General features: G+C 47.5%; 1 protein-coding gene across 4 annotated transcripts in view; it reads right to left on the minus strand.

Moving 5' to 3' along the window:
• Positions 1 to 4,916: 4,916 nt before the first annotated feature.
• RALGAPA2 (Ral GTPase activating protein catalytic subunit alpha 2) overlaps positions 4,917 to 15,547 on the minus strand; it is a 197,857-nt gene continuing 187,226 nt past the window's right edge. For 3 of the 4 annotated variants that reach the window (XM_068940778.1, XM_068940776.1, XM_068940781.1), the window contains one exon: positions 4,917 to 8,641. In XM_068940778.1, coding sequence (XP_068796879.1) covers positions 8,487 to 8,641 — 155 coding nt within the window. In that variant the 3' untranslated portion in view covers positions 4,917 to 8,486. Of the gene's footprint in view, positions 8,642 to 13,287; positions 13,328 to 15,547 lie in introns of all 4 variants that reach the window. The other variant, XM_068940780.1, reaches the window with a different exon arrangement.

The raw sequence follows: 15,547 nt of genomic DNA on the forward strand, positions 1-15,547 counted from the left end.
AGTGTGGAAACATTTGATATGTTAATCGGGAAGATGGGCATGGCTTTTCATTTCGCAGGCAGTATAATAGAGATAAATGCACCAGAACAGGATGGAGTCGGACTTTTTTTTTTTTTTTAATCTTATTTAGCCTAACAAGTGCACTGCTGAAAAGACGATCCTCTGCAGTCTGAAACACGCGCAGACATCCCCGTGTTATCCTACACCTAGCTTCCCATTTTCCCATTACCATCAGTACAGCCGGGAAAAAGACTCAAATCACACAGAAAAGAGCATCATCTCCTAGATGCCCTCGCCATGGAGCACGGCCTCTAGTAAAAACGTGTCGCTGCCCCAGCTGCGGTGAACCGTCACGGGGGAACTTTTCAGAACAAACCCCCCCCAATTGCTATCGCTCTCAAATTATTTTTTAACAGTCATCCTCGAACGCCAATTACATTGCTTATGGTTACCTTCAGGAAAGAGTCACTTGCTAGTTTTAAATAATGACCCCCCCCCCCACACACACACACTTTGAAGTTTATGGAGCATAAATAACTCCCGTGATGACTACAATATTCTCCATGTTCCTTATCAATGCCCTTAGGACCTCAGTAGCTCGGTACAAACTTAATTTTTTAAACCTTTTCTCATGTGACTGGAAAGTTGATTTACGAAACTGCTTTAAAGCAAAGTAAAGACTCTCGTCGGTCTCTGACCTATCAGGTTTTTGCAACTTCAAGGTTTGTTTGGGGCTCCGAATTGCAGAGGTATCTGCTGCAATAGCAAGGCAGCAGAGAGAGGATAAACGACATAATTTAGCTTGAAGCCAGAATGGTTTGTTATTTAGTGGGATAAAGAACTGAGTCATCATTTTATTTTCTACTTTTATAGCTTTTCATATGTAAATTAAATGTATTCCAATGGTAGTCCAAAAGAAAAATAACTCATGAAAACACCCAACGTCTGCATCTGATGGTTACTGAGACTCTCATCTGGAAAATAATGCATATAGATATTTATATATTTAGGATCATTCTTCTGAGTATTATCAGAAGCTGATATGTTTGATAACTTTGAATCTGATTCGTAAAACATGCAAGTGCATGTGCTTACATTAGTTCTTCTTCAGGAAGGAATATATTTGTGTACATCGCTCCATGCATATGTCAACTAGGATACCGTGGCCTCCAATCCACGGTTAAGTTGCTTGCACTCATTTTAGTAAAGCTGGTGTTTTACATAAATCCCCGGTGGTTCTCCAGTGGCTTCAGTAGGTCTGAAGCCCTCGAATGCCTGACCCAAGTGCAAGGTACTCGGGTCCACAGGGATCCGCTGTGCTGACTGCGCCGGGCTTGGGCTTATACCCTGGTGCGCGGCAGTGATTACGTGCAGGGTGAGATCTGTCAAGTCATGATAGTCCTTGGTCCTGGATTTTGCTGCCTAGGTGATCATTTAAGCAATAAGAAAGATAGTCTGGGGGGAATGCTGCAAATGAGGGGAGTTAATGGCCTGGAGCATGGTTAGGGGACCCTCGATGATCATTCATCTTGGCCATCAAGTGTACTGCTGCTGTCACGTGCTGAAGATAGGGGTCAGGAGGAAGGAGGGTCTACATATCTGTATGAATATCCATCCCTTGGGGCACCTAGACTTTATACAGCTCAAATAACGATGCACATTAAATTGTAAAGTACAATTCCCACCCTGTAAATCATCCCGCTTTCTTCAGCGTAGCACAGCGTTCGGCTAGCAGTGCCACTCGCCCTCAGGAGTTAGCTGCTGCTCCCCACCCCCTTGGCCCGAAATGGCCTGTATCGGTTGAGCTCAGGCGACAGCACCCACCAACGCCTCGCCGAGTCGGAGCCTTTGCCTCCTCAGGCGAGTTAACTTTACCCCAACCCAATGCAATGCAACTTAAACATCAGGGATGCTTAGCAAAACTGCTGAGGGAAAGCCAAAGTCTGCCGTGTTGGTGACCGGGAGGGAAACACCCCAAGCACATGCATGATCGTATCTTCATGCAAAAATCTTAGCCTATGCTCACTCACTCGGTGGAGTCACGATAAACAGGAATATTTCCCTCTGCTCTCCGCTGAAACGCCTTGCTGCCCTGAGATGGTCCGTACACACGCAGAGGCAAAGCAAACAGAAATGAGCCACGGACGCTCCGCTTTCAGACCTAGCTGGGGCAACACCGTAACGCGTTACAGCCCCTTCGCTGGCAGTTGCTGCCTCTACCTGCAGAATGAGATACATGAGCACATCCCAGGCCACCTCTGGACCAGCCTGGTTTGCACGGCCCAGCCCTGCTGGTGGTTGACACCAACCAGGCACTGGTTGGCATCTGCTGGAGCAGATGATGGTCTGGCTGCTTGCCATGGGCCCTGCAACCTCCCGCAGCGGGCAAGCACCAAGCAGCAAGAGAGGCAGGAGGGAAGGCACCTGCATGTTGAGCTCTACCAGGCGTTCGCAGGACGAGCACACGACAAAGGCCGTCTGGGCAGCGATACCAAGCACCTTCACGGCTCCTGCTGTAGGTGCCTGCGGCCCACGATGGACAGCCAGGCTGCCCATGCAATGCGTGGGGAACATCGTGGGCCTCGCAGCAGCAGCTCAACATTAGGGACACTACCAGAAAGGATGGCTGCGTCGGACAGTAGAAAAAATTGTGGACAAAGTGCATCTGGAAAAAACGCTTGCTTAAAAAGCTCCCTTTGAGCTGTAATGAAATGCTCACATTGGGCTCAGGTTCATCTAACAGTCGGTCAGATCGGCTAGGACGAGGCCGGCAGCCACATGGACACGAGAGCAGAGGAACCTACAGTGAGGCTGACCGTAGCCTGTGTGGCAAGTCACCCAAGAGGGACCGGAGGACATTCATCTTGCTTCAGAAGAGCACAAGTGTTTGGCTTCTGTCTAACAGCTCATAGGGAGGGATGTTTGTACAGAACGTGAGAGCGAGGGCCATGCCATGCTTAGCCTCAGCGGAGGCATTCAGTCCACATTTCTCGCTTCAAAAGCATGCCCCGGGCACTGGGACATCTGCTAATGCGGGTGAGGGTTACCCTTCACACCTGCCATCCAGGCTTCTGCACAGCAACAAGTGGTGCAAGACTCAAGGGCTACAGAAAGCCTGAACAGCCAAAGGTGCTCGGAGGCGGGCAGCACGGGGCTCCCGCCCTCGCCCCCATTCCTGGTTATACATCTTATCCAGCATTTGACTGATGGGAGCTGCTCCCGGGCAGCCCGCTTGCTGGCTTGTCCTTTGGGAAGACAAATCTTGTCATTTCTGAACGTATACCGAATGATAAGTTTATTAATGAGGGCTCCCCTCCCACAAGCCCTTGCACATGAGTAACCCCAGAGGAACGAGGCCTAATGACTTACCTATGAAAAGCCACCGATCTGCCTAGGTGCTTCTGGCGTGGGGGCTTTCCTGGCCGTAAGTGCCGACGTTCAACACGCCTCAGTTCAGTAAACGCGCTGAAGTGAACTGAGCCCTTTTTTGGCTGTCCTGATAACAGAGTTTCATGCTGCTGAATCATCTCGTATATCCAATTTGCCAACCCTCACCTGGAAAAAGAGCCAATTCCCGGGTGCTCACAAGGCTCGACTTGTATATGAAGAGCATCGGCTCTGAGGCAAAGATCCTTTTTTACCGACAAGAGGTGGAAGCCAGGGTCCTAATTCATATTATATGTGTGTTGAGTTATTTCTACAGACTGTGAAACGAAAGAATTTGCCGGGATCCATTTCTGAATAAAGCATCTGAAAGCAATTTAAGAGAGAACTTTTTCATCTCTTTTCAAAAGAGGAACAGACACTACAAAGCGCCTTTTCCCACTGCCAAATAATCTCATATCATTCCCACTGGCATAAGCGGGAGTTAATGCATAAGCACCCCTGACATAATTATGACTGAGAGAACAGACCCCCTTCATTTCCTTAAGTAATGTCTCCATAGAGTAGAAAATCACCATTAGAAACATATTGTTTTTAATGTTCATGCAAATCGCTCAGCAAAAAGGCATTACAAGGCTTAGAATTGGAGGCCTTGTCATCACGCATTTCTTGCAATGAATAGTATATAAATAATGTCTTTTGGGGTTTAGTAATGGTCTGTAATCATTATTAGCAAAATGCTGCAACCCCCCCCCCCCCCCCCCGGCTTTGGAGAGAGCCGAAGATAATGCTGCTGTGGCAAAGCCTCTGCTGGCGCAGCCCGTGCCAGGGGCCGTTGCTGAGGATGCGCAGCCCTGTCAGCGCTCTCCGGAGGGGCCCACTTCGATCCTTATCCAAAAGGCCATTTCTTTGAAAATATTGATCTAATAGACGTGCTCTTGCCATCTGAGTGCAGTAATGAATGCTCCTAACCACCATCCAGAGAAGCACCTCTGACTGCAGCATTGCCTCGGTTTAATAGCAAAGGAGTCTTCACTTGGGGACAAAAAAAGACAGAAGAAGAAGAAGAAAAAAAAAGCTCCCAGAGAGCTGCTCCTACGCAATCATGAAAGAAGAAGCCATTTTACCCGCTTTGGGGAAATGAGCCCGGCTGCCGGTGCTGGCTGAACACAGCTCCTCTGGCTTTCTGATAGAACTAGTGTTGTCCTCATTTTCTCCGTGCGCTTTTGGGCAAGGCGCCCACGGGCCATGGCGTGGGTAACCTCATCCTGGAAGAGCAGGGAAGCGCCGCACGCGGGAGCCAGGCGCGGCGGGGACGGCGAAAGGCTGAAGGCCATTCTGGGGTCTTCATTCGGGGCAAGAACGTTTCAGTGCGAAGCCACCACTGCTCGTGGGCAGCTCGAGATGCCGTACGCAACAGGTGAACCCAACACAAGAATGCATGCAACCAGAGGAAATCTTGTACAGCATCTTTTAGGCGGCTTGCCTTTATAATCGGCGACAAAAGTAAAGACACGCAAGAACATGCTTATGCGACCAATCTTTATTTTTAGGAGGAGATGTTAAAATCCTTTTATTTTTGTCCCGAAGCTGCTTTTAAGACATCATACAAATTCCATTTCGTTTTAGAAAAGGTATAAGCCTGCCCCATGCCTACTAAGAGCACAACATAACCTCATGTCAGGGGTAAGAAGCTAATCTTCTTCTAACAATAACAATCCCTTGGGTGGCTTGCCACCACCCAACCGAGCAGGCGTTTAAAACACCCAGACTTGAGGACTTGAGCATGGCTTGTCTAAGCTCACTCGACTACCCTGGGGCGCCGGCACAGCTGCCTGGCTGAAAACCTGCAGAAGTTTATATCCACTTTTAGAAATGCCTCTATCATCAGTCTTATTTAAAAGGGGAAACCTTGGCCACCGCGTTGGGGTGGGGTGGAGGGTGGGGGGTGAGCTGGTCACGGTTTCACCTACGTGAGCCCCCGTTTTTCGGGGGGGGAAGTCAGGTGAGGCGAACCCCCCCCCCCCGAGGTGAGCTGCTGTACCTAGCGCATGGGAATCCCAGCGGTATGCACCTACAGAGGGTATTTGCCCCCCCAAAAGTTCCATCAAATAGGCTCAAAACTAACCTGTTGAGAGGCAAACACCTAATTGTCAGTAGCAGCTCCGCAGAATTCAGTCCAAGGAAACGCCCGTGCTTTCCCTCAGAAAGCCACCGTCGGGTCCAGCGCGCCCCAGCTTTGAGCTAAAATAGCAACGCTCAAAAAGCAGCCAGAGCAGGGGCGGTCTACAGGCGACGGTCACCTTCCTCATTTGGACCAGAGGAGCCAAGAGCTACCGCCTCAGTCACAGCAGCTGTTGCTTCACCAAAGTTGCACGCGCCACGTAGACTAAAGGGTCTTTTTAAGGCGCTTTCATCAAGAATGTCACGGTGATCTACGATTTAATAGCTTTCTGAGGAGCAATAGGACAGCTCGGCTATTTATTTTATACTACAAAACCCCATCAGAATCGCACAGATGAATATTTTTTTAAGTTTTCAACATCAGGAAAATAACAATTTTTATTGGCATTTTCATTCTTCCCTGAATTAGAGATTTGTATTGCTCTAAAGAGAAAAGTTAGTTCTATTCAGAAAAAAATGCCTTCGAAATTAGTTCAGACGGTTACTGGATAACTAAGGACGAGATAGCCTCTCCTAGCCAGTCGTGAAAATAATAATAAATTAAAATACACGTTTTACTTTCTAATTTGCTTTATAGACACACAATCAGTAGAAAGCAAAAGCAAAATTTAAAGCAGAAAATCAAAATGGCAGTCCAAAACGTTCACAAACGACCCTCTTCACCAGCAGGATTACTGCGATTATCTATAGCCTGCATGTGCCAACTACATTCAGACTGCACGTTAACGTTAAGCATGACAGTCTCTAGTTCCTGGTCTGGATAAGAAGTGCACCCAATTACAAGTTTATGCTTGTGGTTATGCTAAGTTGACAAGCCGGTTACTACTAGAACCAAATAAACTATTACTTAAAGCTAATAGCAAAATGTCAAGCTAACTTAGTATTACTGTAAATATTTATCAAACAGTATTCCTTATTTACAGGGAAGTAACACAGATTGTTGCTGACATGAAAACAAACAGACGTTGACGTTAACACATAAGTAGAAGTGCAAAAAAATGGTGGCCCAACGGTGCATTTTTGCTTCACTTTAAAATAGATCCCCTTCACTTAAAACAAATCACATTACGTTTAAAGATGTGCATATCCTTGCCAAACAGCATAATAAGAATTGAACAAAACGCAACAATACGAACTAGACCTGAGGAGGATTAGAAAGGCTAGAGGTATCTGACACAAAACTCGAACTGGGGCATGGATACTGATGTCCAAAACGTCAAAAAAAACCCAAAGAAAAGTTAACGCAGTACTAGTCGTTTTACAGCTGTCTCCTTCTCTTACCCTCTTGCAAGAAAAAAGCCAGAAAACTCAGTGCTGAAAGCGGCACCCAGTTCCACAATCCCTCGCTTGCCGGTACTGCAGCATTTATTAGATGGAAGCTCATATTCGGTTGCTCGGATTATGTCTCTCATGCCGACGCAAGACCGAGCTCAGTGAATTTTTACCTTCAGTCTGCATATCCTTATGCACACTAAGTGTTTAAGTTGTTGCAGTATCTCTCTCATTTTCCTTATTTTTATCATAGTTTTTTTTAAGCTATACAATGTTTTCACTTCTAAAACCTTATGACATACATAGACTGAAATGCATTTTCTATTCAAAATAAAATATTTGCTTACTACACAAAGTGCCAGTAGGACACTGTAGGCCCTTGGAAACTTTCAAATTTATTTTATCCTAATTAGAGATGCCTCAACTTGCAGCTTATTGCCCTGATGTTGTGAAAAGATGAGGTGGTTACCTAAGAAATTTACTGCCTCCTATTTATTCAAACCTTGGTGACGAGTAGTTATTGCAAATGTGCAGCATTTGCTCTGTAAAAAGCAATTTCGGTTATGTTCATTTTTCCATGCACATAGAAAATGTGACCAGTCCATGTTATGCAATGATCACATGCAATATTCCAAATGACAAAACTATCCCAAATCCAAAGTTAGTGCCGAGAAAGGGGACTTCTATCTAAAATAAATTCATAGATGTTAAGTTAAATGGTTTGACCCAAACTGGCAGGACTTCACGTCTGGGACAACATACTGATATCCCCAGCCTCACACCACTGTAGCAGCCTGGCCTAAGACGAACGCTTCAGGACAGGAGTCCAAATTCTTTGCAGTGCTATGTTAGGCCAGGGAACAAGCTGCTGGAGGCCGGGGCATCTTCAGCTTCAGGATTTTACACCGCAGCCAGGGATGTAGGTCCTCAAATAACATGGCATGACTAAATAGTGATTTTCATGCAGGTGTTGCCATTTTATAAAATTGGCAGCACCTTCCTGAATTTCAGATAAATGACGTGTTTGCTAATTACCTAGTCTTAGCTACATGCACAAAACCTGCATCGGACACCTATTCAAAACAGAAAGGGAAGAGGGCTTGTACATGGACTGAAAAGCACCCAAATCATTCGCCCATACTTTAGAAGAGGAGAACATTCGCTATATGTCTAATTCTAAGAAAACCTTTTTTCTATTTAGACAAAAGTCCCTAATACACCATTAAGCGTTGACTGGAATGACTAAAATCAATGCTCTAAAATGACACGAAATAGCTGGTTTCAATACTGGCTGGTATCCTCTGTCTGCACCACTAGCACTTGCGTGCGCAGCCTCGCTGGGAGAAGTGGTGCTTCCTCCCCATTAGTCAGTCAGACGCCAACTGCGAGCGCTCCGATCGCCTTCCCTCTTTTTATGTCAGAAAGAGTCAAGTGAAATGCACGATGATAATCCAGGTGATATTTGCCCATCAGTAATGTCTGTTTGGAAATGTAAGAGAACTGTCATTTTGTAGAGTAGTCCCTCCCACCCGCCCCCTTCAACATGTGCTCATCCAAAATTACAAGTTCTAGTGACACAGTGAATAGCTTAATATATTTTAAGTTTTTTAAAATTCCCTTGAACGGAGTTCTGCTCCCAAACTACTTCAGTCGGAAGACTTGCTGAGAGCGCTAGCGGAGCGACGGAGTTTCCCAGAGACTCTGCTTTTCGTGGCACGTGGTAACGTAGGCGAGGTCTGTTCTGCTAACTCTATTCCTACGGTGACAGTAAGATCAGCACTTGCACTTGTGGTGAGGCAGCCTGAAAAATAAAACGGGCAAAGAAAAAACAAATTAGGAAAGAAATAATCTACTTTTTTTTTTTTTTTTTTGCGTCAGAATGAACGCGGTGCAGAATTCAGGCCCCCTCCACTTCTTCCAAATTAAGTTCAGCTGTGTTACACCTGAGGCTAACATTTGCAGCAGAGATGAATTTGGCCCACGCAAATGAAGATCTGCGGTACTGCGCTTCTCCACACAAGCGAGGAACTTCTCGTTGCCAGCTCCCAGAGAGCTGCAAGAAGCGGGTCAACTGTAAGTCGACCTGAACGCTCACGTGAGATGGTGAGAGCCTCCACCGCAACCCTGCTCAGCCTTCCCGAGTGGCAGGACTCGGGGTGCTGGGTTAAGCAGATGCTGCATATGCCAACAAACTCAGCTCAGGCTGCCCAGAGCAGCTGGGAGCTTTGGCTCTGCCCTTGCACGTTTCAGGGAAAGCAGTGCAACTTGCTTTCAGCGCAGAACACCTCATCGCATGATGGAGGCAAGCAAGATCGGCAACTCCATGGGGTGCCCTTATGGCTGGGACTGAGGTAGTTAATGCACTGATCCTTGCTTGCTCAAGGCTCTAAAAAAACCACGAAGGCATCACACAGCTGAAAAAAATCTTTCTTTCAAGTGTGCATTGTTAAAATCGTCATTTTTTGTTGCATTTCACTGAAAGGCTCTTCTGTATTTAGGCTGTTACAGACAGCTGAAAACTAGTTTCCTTAGCATGAAATTCCACCCAGAATGTGCCTTGGTCCCTGACAGCAAAAATAAAGAACCCCAAGTTTTTCTAATTAGTTCCGCTACTCAAACAGGACACCAACTACCCATCATTATTGTTGTATTCAGGCCCACAGTTTAAGAACTTTATTCCCAGCCTAGGAAAAGCCGAATGGCTATAACGTAGTCTACATGAATTTACAGTTTGTTGTTCAACAACATCAAGTTACATCTCAATTATTCCCAAAAGGTGATTATGACTACAGGTCAGAACTAAATAGCCTGCCTGAATGAGAACAGATGAGGATACAGCTATTAAACTAAAAAGTAAATGAATGAAATTACAGAGTGTGCGCATGTGCAACTCTTGTCTCTCCCCGGTGCAATGATAATCACGCTCGGAGGAATACAAAAGCGCATGCTGCAACACCGCACCGTTGTTGCTGCTGCGGTTTTGACTTGTCCCAGGACATTTCTGCCTCTGAATGTCGTTTCATCAGCTCTCTTGTGGTACCATATTTTTAAACCATGGTACAATTCTCTCTCTAGATTTCAATATAAACATTCTTGTTGGAGGTGGAACGGAGACAAAGCCTCATGCCCAAGCTGGTGGAGATAAAGAAGGAAGATGCTGACCCCAAACTGGAAGCTGGAGCCCCTCTGCCTGCCGTGAAACCAACACATTCGAGCGAAACTGGTAGCTGCATTTTGCAGCACAAACCCTACTTCTAATTCAACAATATACTATATTTTCAGGTTGTGCTTTATTTGCTTTTAGTTCGCTTGTCTGATGATTACAGGGATATCGTGAACACTCCCTTCAATTTGATGTTAACCCAGGGGACTCACGAGCACACAGAAAAAGCATCAGAAGGCAGCCAGCTCCATGGCTGAGGCTGCTAAACTAGTTGCCCGTCATACGGCACAACAGCAGCAAGAATGGAAAATTTGGCCCAAGAATAATAGAGTAAACCTCGCCCTTATGAAAAACGTCAGGAAACCTTTCACGTTCATGCAGGGCAGACAGGACATCTGTTGGCAAGTTCTTAACTGTGAGGCTCTGTGGGCAGTAAACTGCAGGGCACTCGATTTACCTCCTAAGGACAAAGGACTAAGTTGACTCAGCTGCATTTTGAACATGCGGCTCAAGTGACGGTAGATGTTTTAAACCTCAGGCTAAACAACACTGCAACCTATCTCGTCCCATCTCTTCTGATAGCGATCATAAAACTAAATGGGCCAGATTCACCCCTGTGTTCTGCATAATGATCAGCACAGTGATGTAAAGCAGCTATAAATGCAGTTTAATGGCTGTTTAGCACTGCTGAGCAATGCAAAGCAGCCAGGCCACCCTGCTGAGGTGTACCCTACGCCTCCAAACCTCTCCATGTGCCTCCCTTTGTCTGGATGCAGGAGCCAAGGGGCAGAGTCTAGCGGCTGCAGCTGGCACTAACGGTGGTGCCACACTCCCGTGCTCTTTACTGACACGGGCTAAATATTTTAGTGAAGCGGCTTCCGAAAACTGTAACTTCAGGCAGCGTGTCCTTACAAATCGAATCTGCAACAAAAGAACTGCTAGTGCAACCACTGCAAGTGATCCCGGCAGCATTTTCTGATTGCATTAGGAGGTTCAGTAGCACCGGTCGGTACAGTTTAATAACCCGCATTAATCGTGTTACTTCCCAGCAATAATGCTTGGAAACTCAACAGAGTTTGTTAGGCATAGGCAGCATCTCATTTTATTTCCTCACTGAAAGGTTTCAAACTTAGGCCTCATGACAAAAGTCATGCTTTAACTAACTCTAGATGTCCTAATAAGTCAAAGTCCTAAATGAAATAATACTGAGGTTTAGCTGCAGCTAAGCCTAAAGGGTGTCTTGCTCATTTGCAATCCTTAAGCCAGTTTACAGACTAATGTTGCACTTCAAATAAAATCCTTGCTTAGCAGATTTATACTTCAAGACAATTGACCGATGGGAAAACACCCCACTAGAAAAAGAAGAAAAAAATGTGATTTAATGTGCAAAGGCATTTTCTGCGAAAAACGTGGACTTGTCAGCTTTGGATTAAACCCCAAACCTGCTGCGTTTTTCTTCGGGGCAGGGGGAGCGTGGAGGAAGGGAAGGGGTGGGAGGGAAGTGTTGCATTTTACATTCCTGCAGTTAAGCTGAACGGGCAGATGGTCCAAATAATACAATTTTCAGCGAGCGGACAAGCTCAAGCCACGCTCCTGCACGCTCGCGACAGCCCAGCTCCGGGACGGCCCCCCCCGGCCTTCCCGCGGCCCTTCGCACCCGCACCTTCCGGCAGCCCCCAACTCTCTCCCGGCAAGCCCTCGGCTGCGCAAGCCCCCTCGAAGCTCCCGCTACAGCGCCGTGATTGATAGGGGGACAGCAGCTGCCGAATGAGCAAGTAATAACCACAAAAGATAAAGGCTTTCATACAAATATTATAATTCCACTCGCAAGCTGTCTGGCACGGACTCTAATGACTTGGCTTTCTTGAAAGGGAAGCTTGCAACTTTACTCCGGCAACACGCTCACTCGCTCAGCCAGGCACTACGGCAGGGAGCAGGAACGGGGCTACGCGCACACACAGCCGCACACCCGACAGCACAAACATAACGTGTTGTTATTCATGCTGGGATGCTTGGGGGAGGCTTTTTTTTTTTTTTGGGGGGGGGGTGGGGAGAGGGAATGACAGGGAGATTTTTTTGCTTTCTTGCTGCCTGTATTCGTTTCAGAGGGGGTACAAGCAATGCAAAATTAAAAATTGGGGGGGGGGGGGAAATCCAAGAGCTCAGCCAAACTGTACAAATAAAAAAACGTTTGTTTTTGACTCACAGGCGGACCCACGTTCCCAAGGGCCTTTAAAATTTACCCCCCCCCCCCCAAAATACACAAGATTTGCCAAAACAGCAAAGCCTAAAACCAATCCATTCACGGACGTTAATTTACGAGTAAGCACCAGGGCCGAGGCCGGCCGGCCGTGGGCGCGCCAAACGCCCGGCCCGGCGGGCCACCGCGGACCGGCTGGCAAGGAGTTAAGCGGGGGCCCGGCGGCTCCCCTTCGCCGGGAGGGAGCTGCGGCGAGCCCGCCGGCGCTGCCGGCCGACCGCTTGGCCGGGGCGCTGGGAATGGCCCGGACGAACGGGCAGAACGGAGGAGGAGGGCCTCGCAAAGGTCACACCTGGCGTGTGGCCGGCCGGCCTGCGCGCCGGGGGCGAGCGCGCCCGCGCCGGGGCCCGCTCCGGTTTCCCCTCTTTTGTTCCCTTTTCCTGCCCCAGCTGTTCCATTGAGAGGCCCCGGCGAAGAAGCAATCTGCCCTCCCCAGAACGGGAGGCCCTTGTTAAGCCGAGCGAACTCAAAGGGCGAGCACAGCACGTGCCGCTCCTTATCGGCCCCGGCTCAAGATCCTATTCCATGGCGCTTAGGCGACCCAAAAAAAAAAAAAAAAAAAGGAAAAAAAAAAAAAATAAATGGCCTTAACTCCCATTGGCTCCCCCGCAGCAATCCAAACAAAAGTGCGAGGCAACAAAGAGGGTCTCCGCCATGGCAGGTGTTGGTGTCGGATTGCGCCCGCAGCAAAGGGCCGGGGCGGCCCAGACGGGCAGGGGCAGGCAGAGGCGGCCAGGGCAGCCGGCGGGCTGGCGCAGGGGCCCCGCCGCCCTCCCTGGGCAAGGCCGGGGTCACCCGGCGCCCCCGCCGCGGACCTGCGGGCTTTTTTTTTTTTTTTGGGGGGGGAAGGAAGGAAAAGAGGCTCGGGGTGGTGGTGGGGGGGGGGGGACGGCAAGGGGGAGCTGAGGGTCAGAGAAAGGGGGGGAGGCCGAGCGACCCGCAGGGCCCCAGGACTCTTCACGAAGCCAAGCGGGACAAGGAAGGCGGTTAGGAAAGCGTAGCCTGCCGCAAGCGCCGCTCTTACCTTTTGCAATTACCGTAATGAGACCTTTACATACTCTAATCTGAGGGGAAAGAACACAAAACCGTATAAATACAGGAACAGCACAGGCATTGCTCCGCCGCGGCGCTCACACCGTTGCTTACGCGCGCTTAGCAGAGTAGAAACCAGCTATGAACGTTAATGCAAACAAAACCCTCCATGGCTTACTTCACGGTCTCCGTCTTGACGGGAGCTAACGACAAAAAGTTCACCTCAACATATCATTAGGGAACTGGAGAGAAAGGGGGAGCCACAGACTTTTCTTCTGGCTGCTGCTGCTTTGAAAAAGAGAGGGAAGAAACGCTGAGAAAAATTAGAACGGGCCATCGTTTCTCTTCATCTCTTGCCCAGCCGGCAGACACAGGCCCGCGAGCCTTCAGCGCGCTGCCATTTCAGCTCCGTTTCCAGCACAGGCAGCCGTCCTGCAACGCCAAACTGGCCGAAATCTGAGGCTCTGCAGAAACCTCACCAGCTCATACGCTGCAGCCAAGTTTAAAAAAAAAAAATAAAAAATCCCACAGTGAGTAACATACAAATCACTGTGCCATCCGTATAAGCCCCATTTTCATAATGTGGAAACTCACTTGCATGTGCGAAATTATATGCAGTCGGATGCCTGCACTTGCTTCTGATTTGTATGTCTGCACACAAGTAAGGTTCACGTGAATGAACGGTCAGGTATCTCTGTGGTCTCGTGCGGGTACAAATACTTTGTGATGCTACAGGCCTAGGCTTTAAAAAATACGCTACTTGCAAGAGGGAATTAAAAATTCAATTAGCAGTACAGATACAAATAGTCTTTAAATGAAAAGTTGTACTTTGGACAGCTAGAAATACCTGAATTTTTAAAACACCTACTAGGTAGACCAATGCAGGTTTCTGACAAACACCAGGCCACGTTCTTTAGGAAAAAAAGAGGCTCTTTTAAAGGAATTTTCTCTTCTCCTCGCTATTTCCAGCAAGGAAACCAAATTTTCTCATTTTTTGCTCTCATTTTCCAGTGTATACACAAGCACACCTTCAGGGGAAGGATGGGAAGCGCCTACGGGAGTTTTCACTTCTCCTTCCCCTCCGAATTAACAACCGTTTCCTTTCCCCGCTGTAGGCCCAGCCTCCCTGACGGCACCACGCCGCACCTGTGCCACCACGGTCTGTGGCAAAAAACCCAAACCAACCAGAAGGCCAGTATTTCTTTGGCTGGAAATGAGGTTTTCAAGTCAACGATACATTCAAACCCAACGTTTTATATGAGTATAGTACATGGCAGAGAGCTTTGCAAAGCAAGCAAAGCATTTCAGTAACATCAGGTGTCATAACCCGCCCCCCCCCCCCGAAATTCCCAGATCCAAGAATCATGTTTTTGAATAAGGCAGCCAATATTTTTTAAGTGAAAGTTTCTAATCCTGTCACTAAGATGAAAAATGAAGGCTCAAAAGCAACAAAGCACATTTTTATTTCAAAATATATTATGATTTTCAAACCAAACGCATATTCTTTTTTGCATGGTGATTAGCATTACTGGGTGTTATCGCTCAGATGTGAAAAGGGATTTCAGCTAACATGCTGCCATATGAACCATCTTTTGCTGACTCTGTTACGAAAACTAGATCCTTCAGGAGGTGAAAAGGGACAGCTAGGAACACGTAACATTTTACATCAGTGCACCAAGATTAACCAGAGCTTGTCTGTCTGCCAACGCTCACAACCTCAACGTTTTCCCCAGACTCCAAGACCTTGCTGCATGCATTGCTGTCTACGCTTAGCAAGACGAAGAACAAACGACGACGTTCCAGACTTGCCACCGGTATGCCAGTTGTATCCTGACTGTCTTCATTACTCCGATAGCACTTCTTTAAAGGCTGTTTCGCAAGTGCTTGGAGTATTTCCCTCTGTCTCCTCCAATAAGACTACCAGACTGTTTCCCTTGGAAGATGCAACAAAATACCTAATTCAAAACAAGTTCAGACTTCGGGTGTCCAATAAAAGCAGAGGAAAAAAGATCTGATTAAACCAAAGCAAATGACTCTCATTACAAATCTCAACAAACTCTGCTGCGGGCTATGTAGGTAGCTACCATTTGGATGCTGGCAAGAAAAAAAGCCATACTGTATGGTTTGCACAGTATGTCATCCTTTTCCACTTCCGAGCAAATCGGAGATTATCCTCTTTTCAGGTATCTTGCTTCACTGGCCTCCTCCCTACTGGATTTGCAGCTGTTCCATGTTTTCAAATTCTTGGGTAG

The sequence above is a fragment of the Struthio camelus genome, chromosome 3 (genome assembly GCF_040807025.1).
Source record: "Struthio camelus isolate bStrCam1 chromosome 3, bStrCam1.hap1, whole genome shotgun sequence".
In the NCBI taxonomy this organism is placed as follows: Eukaryota; Metazoa; Chordata; class Aves; order Struthioniformes; family Struthionidae; genus Struthio; species Struthio camelus.